The sequence below is a fragment of the Microcaecilia unicolor genome, chromosome 9, assembly GCF_901765095.1.
Source record: "Microcaecilia unicolor chromosome 9, aMicUni1.1, whole genome shotgun sequence".
Classification (NCBI taxonomy): domain Eukaryota; kingdom Metazoa; phylum Chordata; class Amphibia; order Gymnophiona; family Siphonopidae; genus Microcaecilia; species Microcaecilia unicolor.
Window position 1 is genome coordinate 65,679,753 of NC_044039.1, and position 25,494 is coordinate 65,705,246.

Below are 25,494 nucleotides of genomic sequence, written 5' to 3' on the forward strand. Positions count from 1 at the left end.
CGGACCCCGAGGCAACGTGAGGATTTGATGTTATCCATGTCGGCACTGAGGAAATCTCGACACCAAGCTTCAAGTGAGGCATTAGGAGGATCGCTCCCCCTCATCTAGGAGGTTCCAGCAGGCAGCCGAGATCCAACCTCCCATATTGGCCCCATCTCTTCTGCAGCTTGTCTCGGAGCCAACACTCCAGTCTTTCCCGATGTCGGGCCTCAATAAGCATATCGGGGCCTGCTCTCTGAGCTGCTGGATGGCATCTTGCATGCAGTGTGCATTGGTGTCAGGGGTGCTTGTGCCTACCATACAGACCACTGCGGCCCGGCCTGGCCCTCAGCCGGTGGGTGTGGCCTCCAGCACTGGCACCACCGGCAGCCACAGTATCGACTGCCAACCCAAGCCGGTACCCCCCCCTCGATGCTGGTGGAGGAATCTTCACCAGAGTCGAGGCAGTAGCCAACTCCTCATGCCCCTCTTTGAGGACACAGTTCCTCAAGTGGAGGCAGGCTCGGTCTCATTCCTACCATGAGGAGTTTCTGACTGACACCGATGAGGAATGCTCATGGGAATCAGAGGAGGATCCAAAGGTACTTCTCAGATGAGTCCTATGGAAACCCCTCTAACCCTCCCCTCCACTTGAAAGAAGAAAGTCTCCTCCCAGAGAGTCTTTCATACCCTTCTTTTGTAAAAGAATGCTGAGGCTATTCCATTTCATTTGGAAGTGGAGGATGAGCCCTGGCTAAGAAGCTCAAGATCCTGGACTACATGCCTCCTTCTAGGGAGGCTGTGACTGTCCCTTTCCACAAGGTACTCAAGGAAGACCTTGATAGGAATTGGGAGTCCCCTCTGTTGGTCCTTGTCATGCCCAAGAAGATTGACACTCAGCACCGGATCCATAGTACAGCTGGCTTTGATAGGCCTCAGTTGCCTCACAACTCCGTGGTGGTGGAATCCGCTCTCAAAAGAGCCAGAAGTTATAGAGCCTATGCCTCAGTGCCCCTAGGCAGAAAAGCGAGGACCTTGAACTCTTTTGGGAGGAAGATGTTCCAGGCCTCAATGCTCAGGTTCTGTATACAATCGTACCAGCTCTTTATGAGCATCTATTTGTGGGACTCAGTGCGCAAGTTGATGGACTTGGCAGACTCTCTCCCACCGAAGCAGGCCAAGTAGCAGAAGGTGTGTCAAAAATTCTTGGCCAGGGGTGCCTATCAGGTTCATTTTCGAAAGAGAAGGACACCCATCTTTCGACACAAATCGGAAGATGGGCATCCTTCTAACAGGGTCGCCCAAATCGGCATAATCGAAAGCCGATTTTGGGCGACCCCAACTGCTTTCCGTTGCAGGGACAACCAAAGTTCACTGTTGGGACTTGGGCATGCCTAACACATGGGCATCCTCGACCCATAATGGGGAAAAAAGGGCGTCCCTGATGAGCACTTGGACGACTTTACCTGGTCCTGTGTTTCTTACGACCAAGCCACAAAAAGGTGGCCAAACTGACCAGATGACCACCGGAGAGAACCGGGGATCACTTCCCCTTACTCCCCCAGTGGTCATTAACCCCCTCCCCACCCTAAAAAATCATCTTTAAAAATATTTTGTGCCAGCCTCAAATGTCCTACTAAGGTCCATCACAGCAGTATGCATGTCCCTGGAGCAGTTTTAGTGGGTGCAGTGCACCTCAGGTAGGTGGACCCAGGCCCATCCCTCCCTACCTGTTACACTTGTGGTGGTAAATGTGAGCCCTCCAAAACCCACCAGAAACCCACTGTACACATCTAGGTGCCCCCCTTCACCCATAAGGGCTATGGTAGTGGTGTACAGTTGTGGGTAGTGGGGTTTGGGGGGCTCAGCATACAAGGTAAGGGAGCTACGTACCTGGGAGCAATTTATGAAGTCCACTGCAGTTGCCCCCTAGGGTACCCGGTTGGTGTCCTGGCATGTCAGTGTCATGCCGCTTCGGGTGATCCGGAGTAGTGAGCCCTTGGGCTGCTGCCAGAGACCAGCAACAGCAGGAAAACCACCCAAACTGCTGGAATAGACTTGGCTTGGCAGGACTGGAACCAAATGCCGGAACAGACTTGGCTTGGCAGGACTGGAACCAAATGCCGGAACAGACTTGGCTGGGCAGGACTGGAACCCAATGCTGGAACAGACTGGCTGGGCAGGACTGGAGCCAAATGCTGGAACAGACTTGGCTTGGCTGACAGGATTCAGGATTTTTCAGAGAAGGCAGACACAACGCAGGGTAGGGCAGAAGTAAAGGACAAACAGTGTGATACAACCAGGAAGGGAAGTAAAGCTGAAGACAGACAGAGCAGAGGCACACAGTAAGGAACTGAAACTAAAGACACACAGGGCAGAAACAATAATAAGGAAGCTAGAACTGAAGACAAGCAAGGCAGCTACATACAGTAGGGCAGCTGAAGCTAAAGACACACAGGGCAAATAATAGTAAGGAAGCTAGAGCTGAAGACAAGCAAGGCAGCTACAAACAGTTGGGAACTGAAGCTAAAGACACACAAGAAAAGGACTAGCAGAGCTAGAGCTGCAACAAGCACTCACAGACGAAAGCACATCTGAAGACCTCTGTTGCAAAGGCAAGTCTGACAATTCCCAGGAGCTTAATAAAGGCAATTACAGATGAGGTCACAGGTGAGGCTTGGCAACAGAAACCCCGGGGCAAGTCTGGAGTGCTGGAACATCAGGACCAGAATGGAACCTGGAAGATGTCTGAGAACCAGGAAAAAACAGTCCACCGCAACCACAGGGCCCAGTCACCCGGGGGCAAGGTGAGTATAGGCATGGAATACAGTCAAAATCGTGACAGTCAGCGGGACCAGTGTACTATGAATGCTGGTTCCTCCCATGACCAAAGGGCTTGCATTTGGTTGTTTCTGAGATGGGCGTCCTTGGTTTCCATTATCGCCGAAAATCAGAAACGACCAAGTCTAGAGAGGACCATCTCTAAGGACGACCTAAATGTCAAGATTTGGTCGTCCCAACCGTATTATTGAAATGAAAGATGGACGTCCATCTTGTTTTGATAATACGGGTTTCCCCGCCCCTCCACTGGGATGTTTTGCGAGGACGTCCTCAGCAAAACGTGGGTGTCCCTTTCGATTATGCCCCTCTATGTCACTTTCGATGTGGCTTCCAGGATCTCTGCTGAAAGTATAGCAATGCGCAGTCTCTCTTGGCTGCATGTTTCTGACTTGGAACAGTCATTTCAACAGAGGGATGCCCCATGCTGGGGAGATAACCTTTTTGGAGAAAAGGTTGAGGAGGTAGCTGACCAAATCTAAAAGCATACTGATACCATCTCTTCTCTCTCCCACTGGGCATCTTCTGCACAAGCCTCCTCAGCTAGGAGGTCTTTTGGCAAGTTGAAGAGAGGTGCCTACTACTTACAGAGATGTAGGTACATCACTTCTTCTCACCAGCCTGCTCAGGCTCAACCCCAGCGTGCTCATTTTCATCAACAGTGTGCACCTAAGGCCCCTGCTGCTCCCCAGTCTAAGCAAGGGGCGAGTTTTTGACTGGCTCCAGCAGAGCATAGCCACTGTCAAAGTGTCCTTACCAGATGACCTGCCGGTTGTGGGGAGGCTGAAGTTTTTCCATGATAGTTTGCCTCATATCACCTCTGACCAGTGGGTTCTCGAAATAGTCCATCTTGGATATGCATTAAATTGGTTTCAAAAACCTCCAAATTGCCCACTGAGAGCTCATTACTTCAGCTCTCAGAATGACCAGGTACTTGCAGAGGAACTCTCTTCCTTTCTAAAAGCCCATGTGATCTAACCCGTTCCACCATGGAAAGACGGGCAGGGATTCTATTCCATGTACTTCTTCATGCAAAAGAAGACAGGGGAGATGCATCCCATCCTAGATCAAAGGGCTCTGAACAAATTCCTGGTCAATGGTGGTTTCCCTTGGCACCCTTCTCCCCATGATTCAGAAAAATGATTGCTTTTGCTCTCTGGACTTAAAAGATGCATATACTCACACCCTGATACTTCCAGCCCACCGGAAGTATCTTTGATTTTGGCTAGGAACACATCACTACCAGTACTGCATGTTGCCATTTGGCCTTGCGACAGCTCCTAGGGTCTTTACCAAATATCTAGTGGTAGTCACAGTGTCGTTAAGCAGACTGGGAGTCCATCAGGCTTATTTTCAAAAGAGAAGGGCACCCATCTTCCGACACAAATCGGGAGATGGGCGTCCTTCTCTCAGGGTCACCCAAATCGGCATAATCGAAAGCTGATTTTGGGCATCCCCAACTGTTCCTGTCGCGGGGGATGACCAAAGTTCCAGGGGGCGTGCGGAGGCGGGCGTGCCTAACAGATGGGCGTCCTCGAGCGATAATGGAAAAAAAGAAGGGCGTCCTGACTTGCACTTGGGCGACTTTACTTGGTCTATTTTTTCTTACGGACCAAGCCTCAAAAGGTGCCCGAACTGACCAGATGACCACCGGAGGAATCGGGATGACCTCCCCTGACTCCCCCAGTGGTCACTAACCACCCTCATCCTGAAAAAAAACTACTTTTAAAAACTTTTTTTTGCCAGCCTGAAATGTCATACTCAGGTCCATTGCAGCAGTATGCAGGTCCCTGGGGGGGGGGGGGGGGGAGGTATGTGTGTGTGTCAACAGAGGCATAGTGAAGGCGTGGACGTCCTTCTTTCAAACATTTTGGACGTCCTGAACTGCCCCCCCCCCATAGGGATGGCCAAATTTCAAGGGCGTGGAGTGGAGGAGTGGCCTAGTGGTTAGAGCACTGGTCTTGCAATCCAGAGGTGGCCAGTTCAAATCCCACCGCTGCTACTTGTGATCCAAAATCCAAATAAATAAAGGGAGTGTCAGAGGCATAGCAAAGGCATTGATGTCCTTCTCATAGAAACATCCAGGTATGGACATCCTTGTCACAGAAGCATCCACATTTTGGACGTCCTCAACTGCCGTCGCAGGGATGGAGGCATAGCGAAGGACGTCCTTCACCCATACTCCAAAAAAAAAAAGACGTCCCTGACAAGCACTTGGACGTTTTCACCTGGACTTGTATTTTTCTAAGGTTGTAGATGGAAATTTATTTAAGGTTGCAGACGGCTATTATGCACGCAACTGAAGCATTATGCGTGGCTTCTCTGCACTGGCTTCCCCTCCTTAGGAAGGAAATCGTGTGCACATGAGCTAACAGTGAGCAGCTCATTTGCATGCGATTTCCTTCATGCATGCCCGTCCCTTTCTGAGTCGCTAAGGGATCAGTAAGGGAAGGGCTTTTTCCGTTCAGTTAGTGCATCAGTTAGTCCACTGCAGTGCCCCCTAGGGTGCTCGGTTGGTGTCCTGGCATGTCAGGGGGACCAGTGCACTACGAATGCTGGCTCCTCTCACAACCAAAGGGCTTGCATTTGGTCATTTTTGAGATGGGCGTCCTCAGTTTCCATTATAGCCGAAAACTGGGGACGACCATCTCTAAGGACGACCATCTCTAAGGTTGACCTAAATGTTGAGATTTGGGTGTCCCCGACCGTATTATCAAAACGAAAGATGGACGCCCATCTTGTTTCGATAATATGGGTTCCCTGCCCCTTTGCTGGGACGTCCTGCGAGGTCGCCCTCAGGAAAACTTGGGCGCCCTGTTAGATTATGCCCTTCCATGTGTTTCCTTACCTCGACGATTGGCTGGTGAAGAGCATGTCAGAGGCTGGTGCTCGGGAGTCCATGTGGAGGACTACTTGGGTGCTAGAACTACTAGGGTTCGTTATAAACTACCCCGTCCCATCTTCACCCTGCACAACAATTGGAATTCATTGGAGCCCTGCTCAATACGCAGAAGGTTCGAGTCTTCCTCCCAGGGCCGAGGGCATACACTTTAGTTTCATTGGCCTCTCAGGTTCAAGCCGCTCGACAGATGTTGAGGTTGTTGGGACACATGGCTTCCACAGTTTGTGACATCCATGACGTGTCTTCACATGAGATCAGCCCAATGGACCCTAGCCTCCCTGTGGTACCAGGCTAAGGGAGACCTGAAAGATGATCACTCTCTGCTCTGGTGGACTGTTCAATCAAGTTTGACCCTGGGACTTCCATTCCAAATTCCTCAGCCACAAAGAATGCTGATGACGGATGTATCTCTTCCCAGTTGGGAAGCTCTTGAAGATGGACTTCACACTCAGACAGCATGGTTCCCCCAGGAAACAGATCAATCTTCTGGAGCTTCAGGTGATCTGGAATGCTCTAAAGGCTTTCAGAAATCGGATGTCCAACCAAATTGTACTCATTCAAACAGATAACCAGTTTGCAATGTATTACACCAACAAGCAGCAGGGCACCAGATCATACTCTTTGTGTCAGGAGGCCATCCAGATGTGGCACTGGGCTCCCAAACATGGCAACTAGTGTACCTAAATGTAATTTACCTTATGTTTCTACTGAAAAAAGTGTGAGTAAAATCCAAATAAAAATTAAATAAATAAGTAAATGGTGTTTTTAGAAGCACTATTTATGTTTTAGATATTCATTAACTGGCACTTAGACTGGCCAAAATAGGAATTTTTAAAACTGAAGAATATGCATCTGGCAAGGGGGAATGGTCTGGGTGTGTTCTCAGTGGGCTAAAAATATAGACACACATTCCACATTGCAGAAGGGGAAGGAACGTCCACGTCCATAAAGATCAATGTTGAGAATTGGACCTGAAATATGGAATGTCCAGTAGACCCTTGGTGGAAGGGTCAGTAACTGTTTGCACTTACCCTATGTTCTCTGCAAAACATAATACATGGTAAATACTAACCCTGTGTGATACATGAAAGGTGTATGCCCAGGGCATGTTGAGCCCCCATAATCCCATAGCTCATGGTGGTGACACCATAAAACCATGTCCCCCCCTCCTGACCTCTTTGGCAGGTCCTAAACCCTATCCCCCCCACCCAATAGTTCTGATCTCCTCCCCTATGCCTTCCAATCCCCACTACACTCAACCCCATCCTGGAACAAAGAACAACACCCTTGAACCCTACCATCACCCACCTCCCTCCCAACCTGCTTGGGATTACTTACATGGTAGATGTCCTGTTATAGTTTTCACATGCATCAGTGGTCCTTTTTGTATTGCTGCCTGGGAGGTTCTGGGACTAACTTGGATCCTGGTGCGCCGCAGAGATGCCCAACAGCAGAGAGGAACTGCCGCCACCCGGAGACAATGTAATGGAATATCTACTGTGCAGGTTGATCCCGGTGGGCTGGAGGGGGAGGATGGATTAGGTCTCAAGGGATGCTGAGGTAGGGATATGTGTAGTTAGGATTGGAAGGCAGTGGAGGGGGGGGAGGGGTCGACAGTGATCGGACATAAAGAGGGGATTGTATGACAGTAATATGAACTTGAATGTTGCTATTGCACATTTTAGACATTAATGTGCTGTGCTTGCTGTTTTCCTGTCCATACTTTGGATGGGTTTGTGTCTAAAATGGATGATCATGATGTATGTAGCGGCACACAGACATCCATTTCACCATGCATTTTAGAATGAGCTCTATGCCAGCAGATCCTAATTTAAAATTATAGAGGAACTTCAGATGTTCTGACTTGGATGTCTGATTTCCCACCTAAACGTTCTTTCTAAAATGTCCTCCTGATGGTGCTCATTATTTTAAATGTATTTCATTATAAAATAGGTGCTTCCACTGTACATACCAGAAAATATACATGTATTTCCTTCACCTTTATAGCTATTTTAGAGAAGGCTATGTATTCAGTAACCATTTATAAAATACTCTATGAACTGTGAACATCTAGACTTGGTAAGTGTGCCACCTGTAGGTAAGTACCAAGTCACAAATGACTTATGGGGCCACCACTTGCACAACGATTTCTTAGCAGACTATTAGCAGGATCGATTGTCATTGCTTTTCCCACTCATCTTTACCAACCCTCCACCCCCCCTGGACTAAGGCCAGGTACTCATTTACCATCCAAAACTGGAATGGATGGTGAGTTGGCCAGAGGCATGCATGGTTTTGAACTTAGGTTGTGGGCACAGTAGGCCAACAACCCACCAATTGCACATAATCTGTTTTCCAACTTATACAACCTATATAAAACAGGCTTCACATTTCATTCATTAGAATCTCACTTGCCCCAATTAGAAAATGAATGGAAAGCAGCGGCACTCATAGTGTAAAACTAATATTTAACTTTCTGGGTTAGTATACTGTTGGTATAAAACTAATTTCCAGTTTCAAAATCATCAATTTACTTTTCATGTCATCCTACAGTATTAAGGACAGATACAGTATAGGAGAAAAAGCGCCAACACTGACACATTCTCCCCAATATTCAAAACCATTTAACCGGAGAGGAATGGCACCTGACCAGTTAAATGCTACTTAGCTGGCTGAGCACTAATATTCAGCACAAGATAGCTGGCTAAATATTAGCACAATTTCGGGAATAACATGTATAGAATGTTTGTACGTTTGGGAAGCTGCCAGGTGCCCTTGACCTGGATTGGCTGCTGTCGGGGATAGGATGCTGGGCTTGATGGGCCTTTGGTCTTTTCCCAGTATGGCATTACTTATGTACTTATGATATTCAGTATTTGGCAGGCTATGTTTGGTAGCCAAATATGTGCACACAAATAGGTAGAATATCTTTGACTGATTCCAACTTAACTGGCCAGTGCTGAATATCGGCTTGGCTGGTTAAATTCAAACTGGCCAAAAATAGACCAGATATTCAAGCCGGTAACCAGAAATGGCGCACATTGAATATCCGGGCTCAGCGCCGACCGCTGAAGGTAGCCTGGCTACCTCCTGTGGTCTGAATATCGGGCCCATTGTCTTTTTCTTAGACAGAAAGCACTGGATCAACTTTGGAGCACTTAAAGGATCTTTCATAATTATTGTGCCATGAATTGTTAGTATTCCAAATTAAGAACACACATTTAAAAAAATGTTTAATATATGGTATTGAACTGAGAGTATTCTGGGTGCTGGGCAAAAAGGAAGGTGGTGAAAATATTAGTGTGTTCATCAGCAATAACATGTGTTTGGCTTAGAACAGCTCCTTTTAGCCACACAGGATTCCCATATGCTTTATAGTTGTTATTAGTTTGGAAATATGCATGCAGTCATCACTAGGATGTGTGGTCTGGCAGCCTATTTCTAGAGAAGTGACTAAATAAAAACATTATCAAGAGGAAAAGTGAGATAGAACAGTATTAGAATGACACTAGTCTAATTTACCAAATACTAGGACACAAGAAGATAAACGACTTGCTTAAAAGGTCACACAGAGGAGACTCAGATTTGTAGACTGCAATTTTTACATTTGACCACACCTCCTAATTGTACCAAATGCTGTTCCCCCATCACACCTTATATCATTTCACTCCTGTTCTAGAATACCTTTCTTCCAGCCTCATTGTTGTGCAAGTTCATCAGCCTCCGTGCATTCTTTTTGATTTCTCTGGCATCAACAAACTTCCTGGAGAATTCGATGCCATATCTGATATCCACTGAGCAGCCTCCCCACTTCCAGCCCTCCTCCTGGTTGTAGTAGCCCTGTTTCTCTAGGTCACAGCCACAGTTGCTCAGGTTACCCTGGCTGCAGGCAGAGGTGACAGCATGTGCAACTCCAGCAGCAGTAATGGCATAGGTGAACGCTGCTTCCCTACTTCCTGTGGAGAAAAGCCACAGCTGATGGGTTGGAAAAGGCAATACTCCCTACAGGGAAACATATGAATATAATAAGAGTCACAATAATTTCTCATTACTAATGAACCACATTTCTTCAAAATGGAAGGTCTTTTTTTTTTGGTTTAGAAACAGAGATATATTCTAGGGGAATGCCACATAATGACAGCTTTTATAGAATGGTTTTCATTATTATTTTACATAGTAACATAGTAGATGACGGCAGAAAAAGACCTGCACGGTCCATCCAGTCTGCCCAACAAGATAACTCATATTTGCTACTTTTTGTATATACCCTACTTTGATTTGTACCTGTGCTCTTCAGGGCACAGATTGTATAAGTCTGCCCAGCACTATCCCCACCTCCCAACCACCAGCCGCGCCTCCCAACCACCGGCTCTGGCATAGACCGTACAAGTCTGCCCAGCACTATCCCCGCCTCCCAACCACCAGTCCCGCTTCCCACCACCGGCTCTGGCACAGACCATATAAGTCTGCCCAGCACTATCCAGCCCCGCCTCCCAACCACCAGCCCCGCCTCCCGATCTTGACTAAGCACCTGAGGATCCATTCCTTCGGCACAGGATTCCTTTATGCTTATCCCACGCATGTTTGAATTCCGTTACCGTTTTCATTTCCACCACCTCCCGCGGGAAGGCATTCCAAGCATCCACTACTCTCTCCGTGAAAAAAATGTTAGAACTTTAAAGTTATTAACTATACCTACATGTATGCTAATTTTGATTGTATTTTAACACTGAAAAGTGTTTCAAAGAATAAGAAAATAGTGAGCATAGGAAAAATATTTCATTTTTCACAGTGTGAACTAGGGCTGGACCAAATATTCATATTCAATTTGATTGAACTTCAAACAGTGCCCCAAATACATTATTCGTATTCAACCGAATAGTGATTTAAATTTGAAAACAAATAATCTAGGGCTCTACTGTGCTAAATCCTACTGAAATAAACACTTGATCTCTGGTTTCATGTTGCTTATTTTATTGTTTGATATGTTAAAGCTCAATGCTCATTATTCGTATTTGTATTCAGCCAAATAATATTTTTCATTGTTCTAGTTTGAACTAAATCTGTAAATATTAAGGCAGCTAGAATGTTGCCAGTCCTACCACTGTAGAAAGGAGAGGGAGGTAGTACATGAATATATAAACCCCTTTGAATGTAGTTGCAAAAACCACAGACAGGCGGTATATCAAGTCCCAATTCCCTTTCCCTTTCCATTCATCCTCATTGTAAAGATAGCACCCTCATGGGAGGGCAGTCATCCACATCATTCATCTCCATTGACTTTAGTAATCTCCTCCTCCTAAATCTCATTTTATGTATCATTTACAGCCAAAACATTTAGTTGTATCATTCATTCTCTTATATATCTTCTCTCCCATATCATTCCCTACAAGTAATTTGAATAACATTATGTTTTTGATGACCCTTGTCTCAATTTCTTTCACTTCTATAAAAGACAGGCTCTCACTGACTAAAGTGTGGAAAGGTTTTGCAGTTACCATGTGGTAACTGCCAAAATTAATATACAGTAACTGGAAAACCTCTGAGTTAACTCTTGGGAGTATTTCCAGAATTTTAGAGAGGGCTGCCCTGCAGTTATCACAAAGCAAAGTCACTACCATCCAATAACTGCAAGGCAAATTCTCACCCAGTAATTCTTAGCACCACTCACTGTCACTCCACCACTCCCTGCCCCTCACCCCTCACTGTCACCACTCCCTGCCCCTCACCCCTCACTGTCATTCACCCGCCCCCCAGCCACGCCTCTTCCGCATATAATTCGCAAGGCCAACGTTCTAAGAGGCAGATGCACTAAAGCTTAATGAGCCTTTAATGACCCTCCAACGAGGAAAATTTGATCCGTTGCATGCATCAAAGGGCTTTTACCGAGGAAGCTAGCAGCTAACGAAAACGGAATGGAGATGAGCAATTAGTGTAAAAACCCCATTGAAACGAGATGCACTAACCTTTTTCGATTGCCTTTAAGCAGGAAAAAGGCAGGAAATCTAACGAGAGGTCTGGACCTCTCGTTAGGACAGCTCTGTGCCAGGAAAAATCGTAAAGTGAAACTTTGAGCCAATCCCAGCGCATTAGCAGAGCTAAAAGCGCTGTGATTGATCCAAAGGACGTCAGAAAACACATCAAATAAAAAAAATAAAAAAAGGATCGGGAGGGGGCAAGGGCGCTCATCAGGAGTGTCCTGTATGGACGGCCATCCCCCCTCCCGCTGCTCCCCACTGTCCGCCACTTCCCCCCCCCCCCCCACACGAGAAAGCGAAATTCTAGCAGCCCCGGTTCCCCTCCCTTCCTGTTCTTCTGTTTTGCAAAAGCTAACTCCGCCTCCCATCATTCCTCCACCCCGTGAACCCCCCCGCTGCTCCCCACTTTCCACCGCTTTCCCGCCCACCATGAAAAAGCGAAATTCTAGCAGCCCCGGTCCCCCTCCCTTCCTGTTCTTGTGTTTTGCAAAGCTAACTCCGCCTCCTGTCATTCTTCCGCCCCGTGCCCCGCCCCCACTGCCCCCCGAGGTCGACTACGCCGCTCCCCCCCTCCACCGAGACCCCCCTCCCTATTACCGACCCGAGCAGCGCCTCTCACCTCTTTCTGAAGCACTGCACGGGTAGGAAGATCTGTTGTGTTGGTCGCAGAGTCTCCATGACGTCTCTTCTTCCCTGGCCTAGGCCCCGCCTCCTTCTGACGTACAGGAAGGGAGGGGGACCGGGGCTGCTAGAATTTTGCTTTTTCGGGGGGGGGGGGAAGCGGCGGAAAGTGGGGAGCAGCGGGGGGGGGGGGGGGGCAAGGCCGTCCATACAGGACGCTCCGGACGAGCGCCCTTGCCCCCTCCTGATGCTTTGTTTTTGGATTTTGCTGACCGGGTAGCCACGTGTATGAGTTGTGGCTTTTTTGTTTGTTTGTTTTGACGTTTGCAGCATGCGCAGAGCAGCCAGCAAAACGCTTGGCTGCTCTGCGCATGATTTAGGGGCCGATTACCGATGTGTATTGTGATTCTTTGATACATTGTATGTTTCAATACCGATCTGAGCATGTGTGACTTTTTTTTTTGGTGCATTCTTCGTTTTTTTAAAATCGTTAGGGACTTTAACGATTTTGATTTTTTTACGTTTGGTTGCTGCATCTGCCTCTAAGTGAAGCTGCACTTCCTGAATGTGAGGCGGCATAGATCGGAATATGTCCCCACAAGTGTCCACCCCGCCCTCGCGTCCGAATGTCGTGACATCCACATGACGTCCGAACACCATCGCCGCCCCGCCCTTGCGTCAACACGTCGAGGGCGGCTGAACGCACACTACAAACGCCGCCGTGAGCGCCGCTATGCAGGCAGCCCCTACAAACAACATTGGCGCCCGCCCCGCCCTCGCGTTTACACATCGAAGGCGTGAGAGGACTTCCACAGCCTTCATCTGCGCCTCAGAAGACCGCAACGGTGACAGCGAACAAAATGCAGCGGCGGTAGGTAAACAAGGTGGACTCCTTCCTCCACCACTTCAGACACAACAGACGACATGCTAAGCACGACTGACATCACTCCCCTTCACTCGCGCGCAGGCAGGCAGGCAGGCAGGCAGGCAAGGAAGCAGGGAGGGAAGAGGGGAGGGAGGAGCGACACCCTGCCACACACTCTCATCCACACACACACACAGTCTCTCTCTCTCACAAACACACACTTCCACCTGGGAGGGAGGGAGGGGGGCCACCCTGGCACAAAATCCTCTTCAAGACTTTTATTGCACAAAACAAATACCTTGCTAGCGCCTGTTTCATTGCTCTCAGAAACGGGCCTTTTTTACTAGTTATTCTATAAGATGACACTTAAATGCAATTGTGCATAGTTTGAAGGTGGATATACACATGGACAGAACCTTGGTGGAACGTGAGTAGGGTGCACATTATAGAATACTAAATTTTCTACACTTTTCACCAGCTCTATGGCTCGTATAAGTGTCTGTATCTAAATTATACATGCATATTTGCACTATGTTAGTATTCTATAAAGTACTGTAGACACCTACTTTCTTTTATATAATAGCCTCTAGACTGGTGCCCTCACAGTGCCTAAAAATAGGCACCTGTTTATAAAATTGCCCTCTAAATGTTTTAGGTGCCCATAGGAACTGAATATATGAATAACCCATAATCAACCCCTATAACCAGGCCAGGGCCGCCGAGAGACTGGGCCGGGCCCGGGACAAGGCCGCCCTGGGCCCCCCCCCCCCCCCCGGTCACGGCTGCTCCACCCGCCACCGGGCCGGGCCCCTGCACTATATGTAAATCCTTCAAGAGGTAGTGTGTCATGATTTAGGCTCTACACTTTTTCTGATGTTTTGGTGTTACCTCAATAAGGTCAAAACACAATCTCTCCACTGCAAAACACTATACACAAACTTGTGCAAAACCCACTCATAACCTTACCAACCATAACAGCACTAATTCCAAGGACAGGACGAGCTACAACCTTATGCATGGAAAGGCAGCACTATAATTACACCGGGCTCTAAAACACCAGTACACAACCTAATGAAAAACAAAACAAAAAGGGCTGCAAATACTACACACTAGCAGAATACTGTACCTTATCACACTTGAAAAACACATGGCAACAGATATGACACAAAGAACTAGAAATAAAAAAAAATATGAAGGCAAAATACTGAACTAGAAAGTTACCTGAAGAAGTCAGACTCAGCATGCAGCAATACTAGAAAAATTGAAACTTACATGAAAAACATCACAGATACACATTTCCAAAAGCTGACATAAAAAATTCTGAATAAAATACTTTTTTCTACCTTTGTTGTCTGATCATAGTTTTTCTATTCGCTTTGGTCCCAGTGTCTTCTGTTTATGCAGTGTCTTCTTTCCATTTGATATTTTTTTCTCTCACCATGTCCACCATCCTCCTGTGTCCTTATGCGTCCTGTCTACCATCTGTAGCCCTGTCCCTATCATTCCTCCAGTTTCAGCATCTGCCCTGAAAGTGTTCCGATCCAGCCCTTAAATTCAGCAATTTCCCCTCCATCCACGAGCATTTCTCCTCACTCCCCTCCATCCATGTGCATGTACTTCCTGTCTTCCCTCCCCTCCATCTATGTCCAGCATTTCTCCTCTCTCCCTTTCCCTCCATCTGTGTGCATCTCCTTCCTTTGTCTTTCCATCCCTTCATCCTTGTCCAACATTTCTTCTCTCTTCCTGCCCTCCACTCCATCCATGTCCAGCATTTCTCCTCTCTTCCCTCACCTCCATCCATGTGCATCTCCTTCCTGACTTCCCTCTCCTCCATCCACCCATATCCAGTAAATTTCCTCTCTCCCCTGCCCCTCCAATCATCCATCCATGTTCAGCAATTCTTCTCTCTCCCCTGCCATCCCCTCCTGTCCAGCAATTCTCCTCTCCCCCTGCCCTCCTATTCAGCGATCTCTTCTCTCTCCCCCAGGCCTCTACCCTCTTATCCAGCGATCTCTTCTCTCCCCCCTGCCCTCCCCTCTTGTCCAGCAATCTCTTCTCTCTCCCCCTGCCCTGCCTTCCCCTCTTGTCCAGCAATCTCTTGTCTCCCCTCCTGTCCAGTGATATGTTCTTTCTCCCCCTGCCCTCCCCTCCCTCCGAGATCCAAGGCCCCCCTCCCTCTCTCTGAGATCCAAGCCCTCCCTCCCTCCGAGATCCAAGGCCCCCCTCCCTCCTTCTGAGATCCAAGCCCTCCCTCCCTCCGAGATCCAAGGCCCCCCCTCCCTCCCTCTGAGATTCAAGCCCTCCCTCCCTCCGAGATCCAAGGCCCCCCTCCCTACCTCTGAGATCCAAGCCCTCCCTCCCTCCGAGATCCAAGGCCCCCCTCCCTCTGAGATCCAAGGCCCCCCTCCCTCCCTCAGAGATCCAAGCCCTCCCTTCCTCGGAGATCCAAGACCCCCCTCCCTCCCTCAGAGATCCAAGCCCTCCCTCCCTCAGAGATCCAAGGCCCCCCTCCCTCCCTCTGAGATCCAAGCCCTCCCTTAGAGATCCAAGGCCCCCCTCCTTCCGAGAACAAAGCCCCCCCTCCCTCCGTCCGAATGTCAAAAGCGATCTTCTTACCTCGTGGTTACAGCGCGAGCAGCACACAGTGAAAATCGTGCAGGCTCGCGCTTCAGCCTTCCTTTGTCTGTCTATCAGCTGAGGTCCCGCCCTCATTTCCTGTTTCTGTAAGGGCGGGACCTCAGCTGATAGACAGACAAAGGAAGGCTGAAGCGCGAGCCTGCACGATTCTCCAAAGACAAGCAGGCCAATATTCTCACTGATGGGTGACGTCACGTCGGCCCGGAGGACTTTCCAGCAAAGTCCATGACAAAACTAAAAATGTCCCCCGTCGCGCGGGCGGATGCAGTGCGCATGCGCGCGTCCACTTTCCCGCCCGCCGCGCGGGCACATTCCTCAGTTTTTTCTTCTCCGCGTCTGAGGTGACACGGAGCTCGACTGTTCGTCTTCGTGTTCCTCCTGTGCCCGGAGGTGAAGAAAGAAGAAAAAAGCGAAGTATCCTTTTTTTGTTATCTTAGATTGTTTTCGTTTATTAAGTTTCCTTTATTTTAGTCTGCGATTTTATTTAAATCGCTCGGTCGGGTATTTTTCCCGTCTTTTCTTTTGTTTTCTGTGTCATCTTTTTCTAGACACAATCGCGTCTTTTGATTTGGCAGGGACAATTTTTCCCGAGATGTCAACGAAGACGCCCAGCGGCTTCAAGCCTTGTGCCCGCTGCCATCGGGCCATCTCTGGCACTGATACACACTCGTGGTGTATTCAGTGCCTTGGGCCGGATCATCGCTCGGAGAGTTGTAAATTGTGTCTCGCCATGAAGAAGCGGACACTCCTCTCTCGAGACGCCCAGAGAGAAAAGATTTTTGGGCCCGGTGCTTCGGCGTCGGCGCCGACGTCGACGTCGGCGCCGTCGACGTCGTCTAAGTCGGCGCCCTCCAAACCGGCGCCGGGCAAGTCGGTGCCGGTGAAGTCGGTGCCGTTGAGGATGATGTCTTCGAGGCCGGCGTCGTCGAGGTCGACGTCGAAGGAGGCGTCGGCACCGGGAGACAGGGGACAGGCTGCCATTAGACCCATGCACGCTGGGAGCAGTGATGCATCGAGTGGGTCTCCACCCGCCTCGGCGCCTCCTGCTGTGCAGGCCCCCCGGGACCGTCCTGCGTCGGACCCGGCCCCGAGGAGACGTGTGGATTCCACGTCCTCCTCTCCGGTGCCGAGGAGTCTCGATGACATGCGTCGGGCGAAGGCCAAGAAGCATCGTCGTCGATCTCCTTCGAGACACGGCGCCGGGAGCTCCGGGTCATCGATACACTCGATACCCGAGAAGCGTCGGTGCCGAGAGGATCGCTCTCCCTCTATTACTGAGGTTCCGACGCGTGGGGTCGCTGGCAGCCGAGTCCCCACTCCCCAACCTCAGCAGACTTTGCCTCCGACACCTCAACCGACCCCGCAGCCTTTTCCGACACCAGCTCTGGATGAGAGTATGCAGGCCATGTTCCCATTTTTCATGAACATGATGCAGCAGTGGCTGTCGGCATCGAGGTTGTCGGTGCCGACGGCGTCGACGGGGCCGGTGTCGATGCTTTCAGAGGCACCGGTGCCGACGGCGTCGAAGGTGTCGACATTGCCGATGCCGGATGTTCCTGCATCAGGCCTTCAGCCTGTGGTGAGGTCTGTCTCACCGGTGCCGTCTCCAGTGCCGGTGTCTTTGGCTTCCCGAGTTGACTCTCCCGAGGCATCGGAGCAGGAAGCTTCCCCGGAGCCTCAGGGACCATCAACTTCTCGGCACCATCATAGAGGCCATCAAGCCTCTTCGTCGAGACGGGCTCAGATTCGGGCGGCTCTGTCTGAGCTTTTAGCCCCATCTGATGATACCTCATCCGAGGATGATGAAGGAGTGCATGGGGAGTTCTCTGGCGAGGATTCTCAAGGCATTCCATCTGACTCCACTCCCTCGCCACAGAGGCAGCTGTCTCCTCCCGAGAGCTTGTCTTTTCCATCTTTTGTTCGGGAGATGTCTGAGGCCATCCCCTTCCCCGTGGAAATTGTGGACGAGCCCAGAGCCAAAATGCTTGAGGTTCTGGACTATCCATCTCCACCTTCATCTTCTGCCACAGTTCCTTTTCATGAGACTCTTAAGGAACTTATGCTGAGGAACTGGGAGAAGCCTTTTTCTAGTCCAACCGTCCCTAAAAAAGCTGAGTCCCAATATCGGATCCACGGGGAACCCAGTCTCATGCAGACCCAATTGCCTCATGATTCAGCGGTGGTGGATTCTGCCCTCAGAAGAGCCAAGAGTTCCAGGAATTTCTCCTCGGCGCCCCCGGGGCGAGAATTTGCAACTCTGGACTCTTTTGGGAGGAAGGCGTATCAGGCTGGTCTGCTCGCTTCCAAAATCCAGTCTTACCAACTCTTCACGAGTGTGCATTTACGGAACTCTGTGAGGCAACTTGAGAGTTTAGTAGATACACTCCCTGAGGAGAAAGCTGAACCCTTTCGCCAAGTGATCAGGCAGCAGAAGGCGTGTCGCAAGTTCCTGTCCAGGGGCATTTTTGACACTTGCGATGTGACATCTCGCTTTTCCGCTCAAGGTATAGCGATGCGCAGGCTCTCATGGCTGCGTGCCTCTAACCTGGAGGAACGAACTCAGCGGAAGATAGCAGATATCCCATGCCGGGGGGATCACCTTTTTGGAGAGAAGGTTGAAGAGATGATTGATCATCTCTACCAGCGTGATAACGCTATGGACACTCTCTCCCGCCGGGCGCCTTCTGCAACCACTTCCACGGCTAGGAAGGTTTTTAAGGGGAAAAGAAGTGCTCCCTACGCTTCTAGAAATCGTAGGTACACTCCTTATTCCCGTCAGCCGGTTCAGGCTCGACCCCAGCCCGCTCGCTCTCGTCAGCAGCGGGCACCGAAGCAGCCCCCTGCAGCTCCCCAGCAAAAACCAGGGACGGGTTTTTGACTGGCTCCAGCAGAGCATAGCCGAAGTCAAAGTGCTTGTACCGAACGATCTGCCGGTCGGAGGGAGGTTAAAATTTTTTCACCAAAGGTGGCCTCTCTTAACCTCCGATCGGTGGGTTCTTCAAATAGTCCGGCGCGGGTACACCCTCAATTTGATTTCCAAACCTCCAAATTGCCCACCAAGAGCTCAATCTTTCAGCTCCTGCCACAGGCAGGTACTTGCAGAGGAACTCTCCGCCCTTCTCAGCGCCAATGCGGTCGAGCCCGTACCACCAGGGCAAGAAGGGCTGGGATTCTATTCCAAGTACTTTCTTGTGGAAAAGAAAACAGGGGGGATGCGTCCCATCCTAGACCTAAGGGCCCTGAACAAATATCTGGTCAAAGAAAAGTTCAGGATGCTTTCCCTGGGCACTCTTCTTCCCATGATTCAGAAAAACGATTGGCTATGCTCTCTGGACTTGAAGGATGCTTACACTCACATATCGATACTTCCAGCCCACAGGAAGTATCTTCGATTTCGGCTGGGATCACAGCACTTTCAGTACTGTGTTTTGCCTTTTGGCTTGGCGTCTGCACCCAGGGTTTTTACAAAGTGCCTGGCAGTTGTGGCAGCGTCGCTACGCAGACTGGGAGTGCATGTGTTCCCTTATCTGGACGATTGGCTGGTGAAGAACACCTCCCCGCAAGAAACTTTGCAGTCCATGCGGATGACTATTCAGGTGCTAGAGATGCTGGGCTTTGTCATCAATTACCCCAAGTCCCATCTCGTCCCAGTTCAACAATTGGAATTCATAGGAGCTCTGTTGTGCACACAGACAGCTTGTGCTTATCTCCCAGGACCCAGAGCAGACAGACTTCTGTCTCTGGTTTCCAAAGTACAAGCATCTCAGCAGATCACAGCTCGGCAGATGTTGAGATTGCTTGGCCACATGGCCTCCACAGTTCATGTGACACCCATGGCACGTCTACACATGAGATCGGCTCAATGGACCCTAGCTTCTCAGTGGTTTCAGGCCACAGGGAATCTAGAGGATGTTGTCCGGCTGTCCAATTCCACAATTCCCTCACTTGGTGGACCATTCGATCCAATCTGGTCTTGGGGCGCCCATTCCAAATTCCTCAGCCTCAAAAAGTGCTGACGACGGATGCATCCCTCCTCGGGTGGGGAGCGCATGTAGATGGGCTTCACACTCAAGGAGCTTGGTCTCTTCAGGAGAAGCATCTCCAGATCAATCTCCTGGAATTGCGAGCGATCTGGAACGCTCTGAGGGCCTTCAGAGATCGGCTAGCCAACAAAATTGTTCTCATTCAGACAGACAATCAAGTGGCAATGTATTATACCAACAAGCAAGGTGGGACCGGATCTCGTCCTCTGTGCCAGGAGGCCGTGCAGATGTGGCTATGGGCCTATCAAAACGGAATGTTTCTCCAAGCCACTTATCTAGCCGGTGTAAACAACGGTCTGGCCGACAGGCTGAGCAGAGTTATGCGGCCTCACGAGTGGTCCTTGAACATGACTATTGCCAAAAAGATCTTTCGAGTTTGGGGAACTCCATCGATAGATCTTTTTGCTTCCCAGGACACTCACAAGGTTCCTCAATTCTGTTCCAGACTCCAGGCCCACGGCAGACTAGCGTCGGATGCCTTCCTCCTTTTTTGGGGGACAGGACTCCTGTATGCTTATCCTCCCATCCCTTTAGTGGGGAAGACTCTCCTGAAACTCAAGCAGGACCACGGAACCATGATTCTGATAGCGCCTTTTTGGCCCCGCCAGATATGGTTTCCCCTTCTTCTGGAACTTTCGTCAGAAGAGCCATGGAGATTGGACTGTTTTCCGACCCTCATTACTCAGAACGAGGGGGCGCTTCTGCATCCCAACCTCCGGTCTCTAGCTCTCACGGCCTGGATGTTGTGAGCATAGAGGTTGCCTCCTTTGGTCTCTCTGAGGGTGTCTCCAGAGTTCTGTTTGCTTCCAGGAAAGATTCCACCCATAAGTGTTACTCTTTTAAATGGAGGAGGTTTGCCGTCTGGTGTGACAGCAACGGTCTAGATCCTTTCTCTTGTCCTGCACAGACCTTGCTTGAGTACCTTCTGCACTTATCCGAGTCTGGTCTTAAGACTAACTCGGTCAAGGTTCATCTTAGCGCAATCAGTGCTTATCATTCACATGTTGATGGCTTGCCGATTTCTGAACAGCCTTTAGTCATGCGTTTCATGAGAGGTTTGTTTTTGTCAAAGCCCCCTATCAAACCTCCTCCAGTGCCATGGGATCTCAATGTCGTTCTCACCCAGCTGATGACAACTCCCTTTGAGCCACTGGATTCCTGTCATCTGAAGTACTTGACCTTGAAGGTCATTTTCTTGGTGGCTGTTACTTCAGCTCGTAGGGTCAGTGAGCTTCAAGCCCTGGTAGTTCATGCACCATTCCTTGTCTTTCATCATGACAGAGTAGTCCTCCGCACGCACCCAAGGTTTCTACCGAAGGTGGTGTCGGAGTTCCATCTGAACCAGTCAATTGTCTTGCCAACATTTTCCCCCCCCCCTCACATGAGCCCGGGCGAAAGCAAGTTGCACACTTTGGACTGTAAAAGAGCACTGGCCTGTTACGTGGAGCGGACACGCCCCTTCAGAAAGTCCGCCCATCTGTTTGTTTCTTTTAATCCCAACAAGAGGGGAGTTGCTGTCGGAAAACGCACCATCTCTAATTGGCTAGCAGATTGCATTTCCTTCTCTTACGCCCAAGCTGGGCTGACTTTGGACGGTCATGTCACGGCTCATAATGTTAGAGCCATGGCGGCGTCACTGGCTCATCTAAAGTCAGCCACCATAGAAGAGATTTGCAAAGCTGCGACGTGGGCTTCGATCCACACATTCACATCACATTACTGCCTTCAGCAGCATAGCCGACGCGACAGTCGGTTTGGGCAGTCGGTGCTGCAGAGTCTGTTTGGGGTTTAGAATCCAACTCCACCCCCCTAGGCCCATTTTATTCTGTTCCAGGCTGCACTCTCAGTTAGTTGAATTTGGTTTCAGGTCAATTTTGTTTTGTCCTCGCCGTTGCGGGACCCAATTGACCATTCTTTGTTGTGTTGAGTGAGCCTGGGGGCTAGGGATACCCCATCAGTGAGAATATTGGCCTGCTTGTCTTTGGAGAAAGAGTAGTTACTCACCTGTAACAGGTGTTCTCCGAAGACAGCAGGCAATATATTCTCACAACCCTCCCACCTCCCCTTTGGAGTTGTATTCCTCTAATTCTTGTAATTAACTGAGGAATGTGCCCGCGCGGCGGGCGGGAAAGTGGACGCGCGCATGCGCACTGCATCCGCCCGCGCGACGGGGGACATTTTTAGTTTTGTCATGGACTTTGCTGGAAAGTCCTCCGGGCCGACGTGACGTCACCCATCAGTGAGAATATATTGCCTGCTGTCTTCGGAGAACACCTGTTACAGGTGAGTAACTACTCTTTTTCACTGCGTGCTGCTCGCGCCGTAACCACGAGGTCAGATAAGAACAAGAAGATCGCTTTTGACATGATTCGGATGGAGGGAGGGACAGAAGGTGGGCCCTGAAACTCGACGGATGATGGGTGGGCCCTGGAACTCGGAGGGGAGGGGCGGAGCTATGGGCATGCGGCGTCGGGCCCCCCTGGAGGCCCGGGCCCGGGGACTTTTGGCCCCCCTGTCCCCCCATCTCGGCGGGCCTGACCCAGGCAGAAGGAGGGTGATGACCTTGGCTCCCTCCAACAGCGGTTCACATGCTAGTATGTGAAGCTGTGACTGAACAGCAGGACTAGCAAGTGAAATCAGTTTTTAATTTAGGGGGGAAGTTATCAATGTAGGATACTAATAAATGGTTATTTTAACACAAGTCATGCATAGCATCCCATTTTAAGCATGAGATCCTGTGCTAAAATAGCATGATTGTGGTTTTATTATGAGTCCATAGTTACCTTAGGGGTAATTTTATATGGAATTGCCTAGTTTTAGGTAGTGGGAATGCACATAAATGATGGTATTCTAGGCATTTATGTGTATAAATGCTCACCTATAAAATATCTAGGGAAGTTGGTAATGAAGAATAATGGTGCAAGATCCCAGATCTAGTTTCAACCATGCTGGAAGTACAAAAGTGAGGGAGAACATTGCCATGTCAAAACATCAGGGGGCAATTCTATAACTTGGTGACTTGATTTAGGTGCTATAATGGTGCATGCTTAGCACTCATTCTATAATGTCAAAACCATTATAGAATACTAGAATAAAACCTCATTGGCGCACCAAAATGTAGGTACCCCCACCTATGTGCACCATGCAATATGTGTAACTGGTATTCTGTAAGTTGCACATATCACTTACTGAAATGCCTCTACATTTTGCTGGCATTAGCAGTACAGCTATTAGCAGAAATCCTTATATTTATTCTCTGCTGAAGAAATATTTCAAGTATTTTACAATGTCCTGGGCAAAAGAAAGGTGAGTATAACCACACATTCAAACTAGTTGATTGCGCAATCAGCACATGAATGTCTCTAGTATTTCCTTTTTAGTATAGTCAAGTCTGTTGAGGCAATAGAAATTCTTACATACCTAGCATTGGCAGACAACCTGGTGACAACAAAACAAGAGCTCAAAGAATAATAATCTACTAATAAGGGAAAGGGAAGGGAAATGGGACTTGATATAAGAGCTTAATCCACACAAAACAAACAAAGATAACACTCATTAAATGCTCTTCAGTAGCCAGAGTATGCTCTCCTTGCAAGAACATAACTGCTCTGACAATATTGCTTGTGTTTTATAATTTTCTGTACATCAGGTGTTCTTTCTGCTTTGTAATATTTAATACTATATATCTCATCTGACTAAATATTTCAGGTTATATCAAAATATTAAGGAATGAACCATACACAAGATCCAGCAGGAGCTGCGTTCCTTAATTTTTATATTTATGAAATCTCTCACATATTTTTTGGATACAGCTCATTCATAAAAAGTGATCCATAAAAGTACTACAAAAGCAGCAGTTCATTATAACTGACCAAAGAGATAATTTTAGTGAAATGCTCTTATAGAGGTAAAAAAAAAATGACACCATAATCTAAAGAGAAAGTAACTTAAAAAGTAATGGCATTCATTTCAGAAGCAGTATTCATGTTTTAAATATGGATGTCCTGGCACATAGACATAGAAACCCTCAAAATTCATAAAGCACCATTTTAGAAAAGGCCAGAACAAAACGTATATGCTGGAGGTCCCAGCAGCCAATTTGTCTGAGGATCTAGCGTGGGCAGGAGTGACTGGGGATTGCTCCTGTCCTGGCTAGCCACTACACCACCAACTATATGGTAGGCGTGGAGAACAGGTCTATGGGTGTGTCTGGGAAGGGGCAGACCTATGGGTTGGTCCAGGAGGGAGCTCTTTGGAGGGGGAGGGAGGCTTCTTCTGTTGGGGAGGGGGGCTCTACAGTGAGATCTGAGAGGAGGCTCCTGTGTGTGTGTGTGGGGGGGGGGGCTGGGCTGTTCCTATTTGGGGGCTAGGCCAAGGCGGGGCCAGTTTTGGTTGAAACCAAGCTGTGAATTTTGGCCGCAGATTTGGTTTGGGCTGAGACTGAAAAACCTGTTTTAGGTCAGGCCTCTAGTGCAATGTCCTCAATGTCTATCTTTGATTCTGGGTAGCACATCAATATACAGGCAACACAAGCTAAACGTTGGGACACAGATCACCTATGAAGGATGAATAAATGCTGCTGCAGCATGTCCCTGTGGCTTCTTGAATTGGTGCTGACTAGAGGAAAGCTGATATGAGAATCTGTGAGCCTGATTGCCATCTCTGTCCACCCAGGTCTGTCTGGTGCCATCTGCTTCTCAGTTCCACCTGTGCTACTGGATCTTACTCCACAAACACTCTCCTTGCTACCCGTACCCATACCCACCCAGAAACCCTCTCCATATCCATCCCTGATACTGCCCCATCCCAGCCTCTGTCTCCATCTGACTAGTGTCATGGGTAGACTAGCCTTGGTGCTAATGCTCTCCTTGTATCCCGCTGACGACTTCTGAACAGCACTCTGATCGCCAGCCACCAATTTAATTATGTTTCAAACATTTTATGTTATTTAGAAATAAGCAACATTACATAGAACTTTGAGTCAAATTACTGCTTACAACAATACATTTTAACAGGAACACAGCTTCATCAGACAAGGTAACACAGCAGTACTCTTTCCATACTTTGCAACTACGGGCCTATCTTATCTTTAGCAGTCCCATTAACTCAGCAGTACTCCTTCCAGCAGTCGCTTCCAATGGCCCAATTCCTTCAAACAGCTTTACTCACCAGAGTACTTCTCCTGCACCTCCCAGCCATCGGACTTCTGCACAGGGGCTATCCTCTTTAATGCCCTTCTGGTGGATCTCACCGTTTCCCACCAGCTCAGTACTTCTCTGGCCCCCAAAGGCACTTATTTGGCCCTTTGCCCTGACCTCTGCTTTCCAGGGCTAATGAAGACAGAGGGGGAATGGTCCTACCCTATATTCCTAGTGATATCAAGCCTCTGGGAACCTAGTGAATGTCATCCGGGTGACATAGGAGTTGGTTCAGTTCTTCCTGTGGTGGACAATTCAATCCAATTTGACCAAGGGACTTCCATTCCAAATTCCTCAGCCCCAAAAGGTGCTGACAACGGATGCATCCCATCAAGGGTGGGGAGCTCATTTAGATGGGCTTCACACTCAAGGTGCCTGGTCAGCTCAGGAGACAGATCTTCACATCAACCTTCTGGAGCTATGGGCAATCTGG

General features: G+C 49.0%; 1 protein-coding gene across 3 annotated transcripts in view; it reads right to left on the bottom strand.

Moving 5' to 3' along the window:
* The window catches only part of WNT7B (Wnt family member 7B), a 740,164-nt gene that overhangs the window by 90,925 nt on the left and 623,745 nt on the right, over positions 1 to 25,494 (bottom strand). For all 3 annotated transcript variants that reach the window (XM_030213972.1, XM_030213971.1, XM_030213973.1), the window contains exon 3: positions 9,404 to 9,675. In XM_030213972.1, coding sequence (XP_030069832.1) covers positions 9,404 to 9,675 — 272 coding nt within the window. The remainder of the gene's footprint in view (positions 1 to 9,403; positions 9,676 to 25,494) is intronic.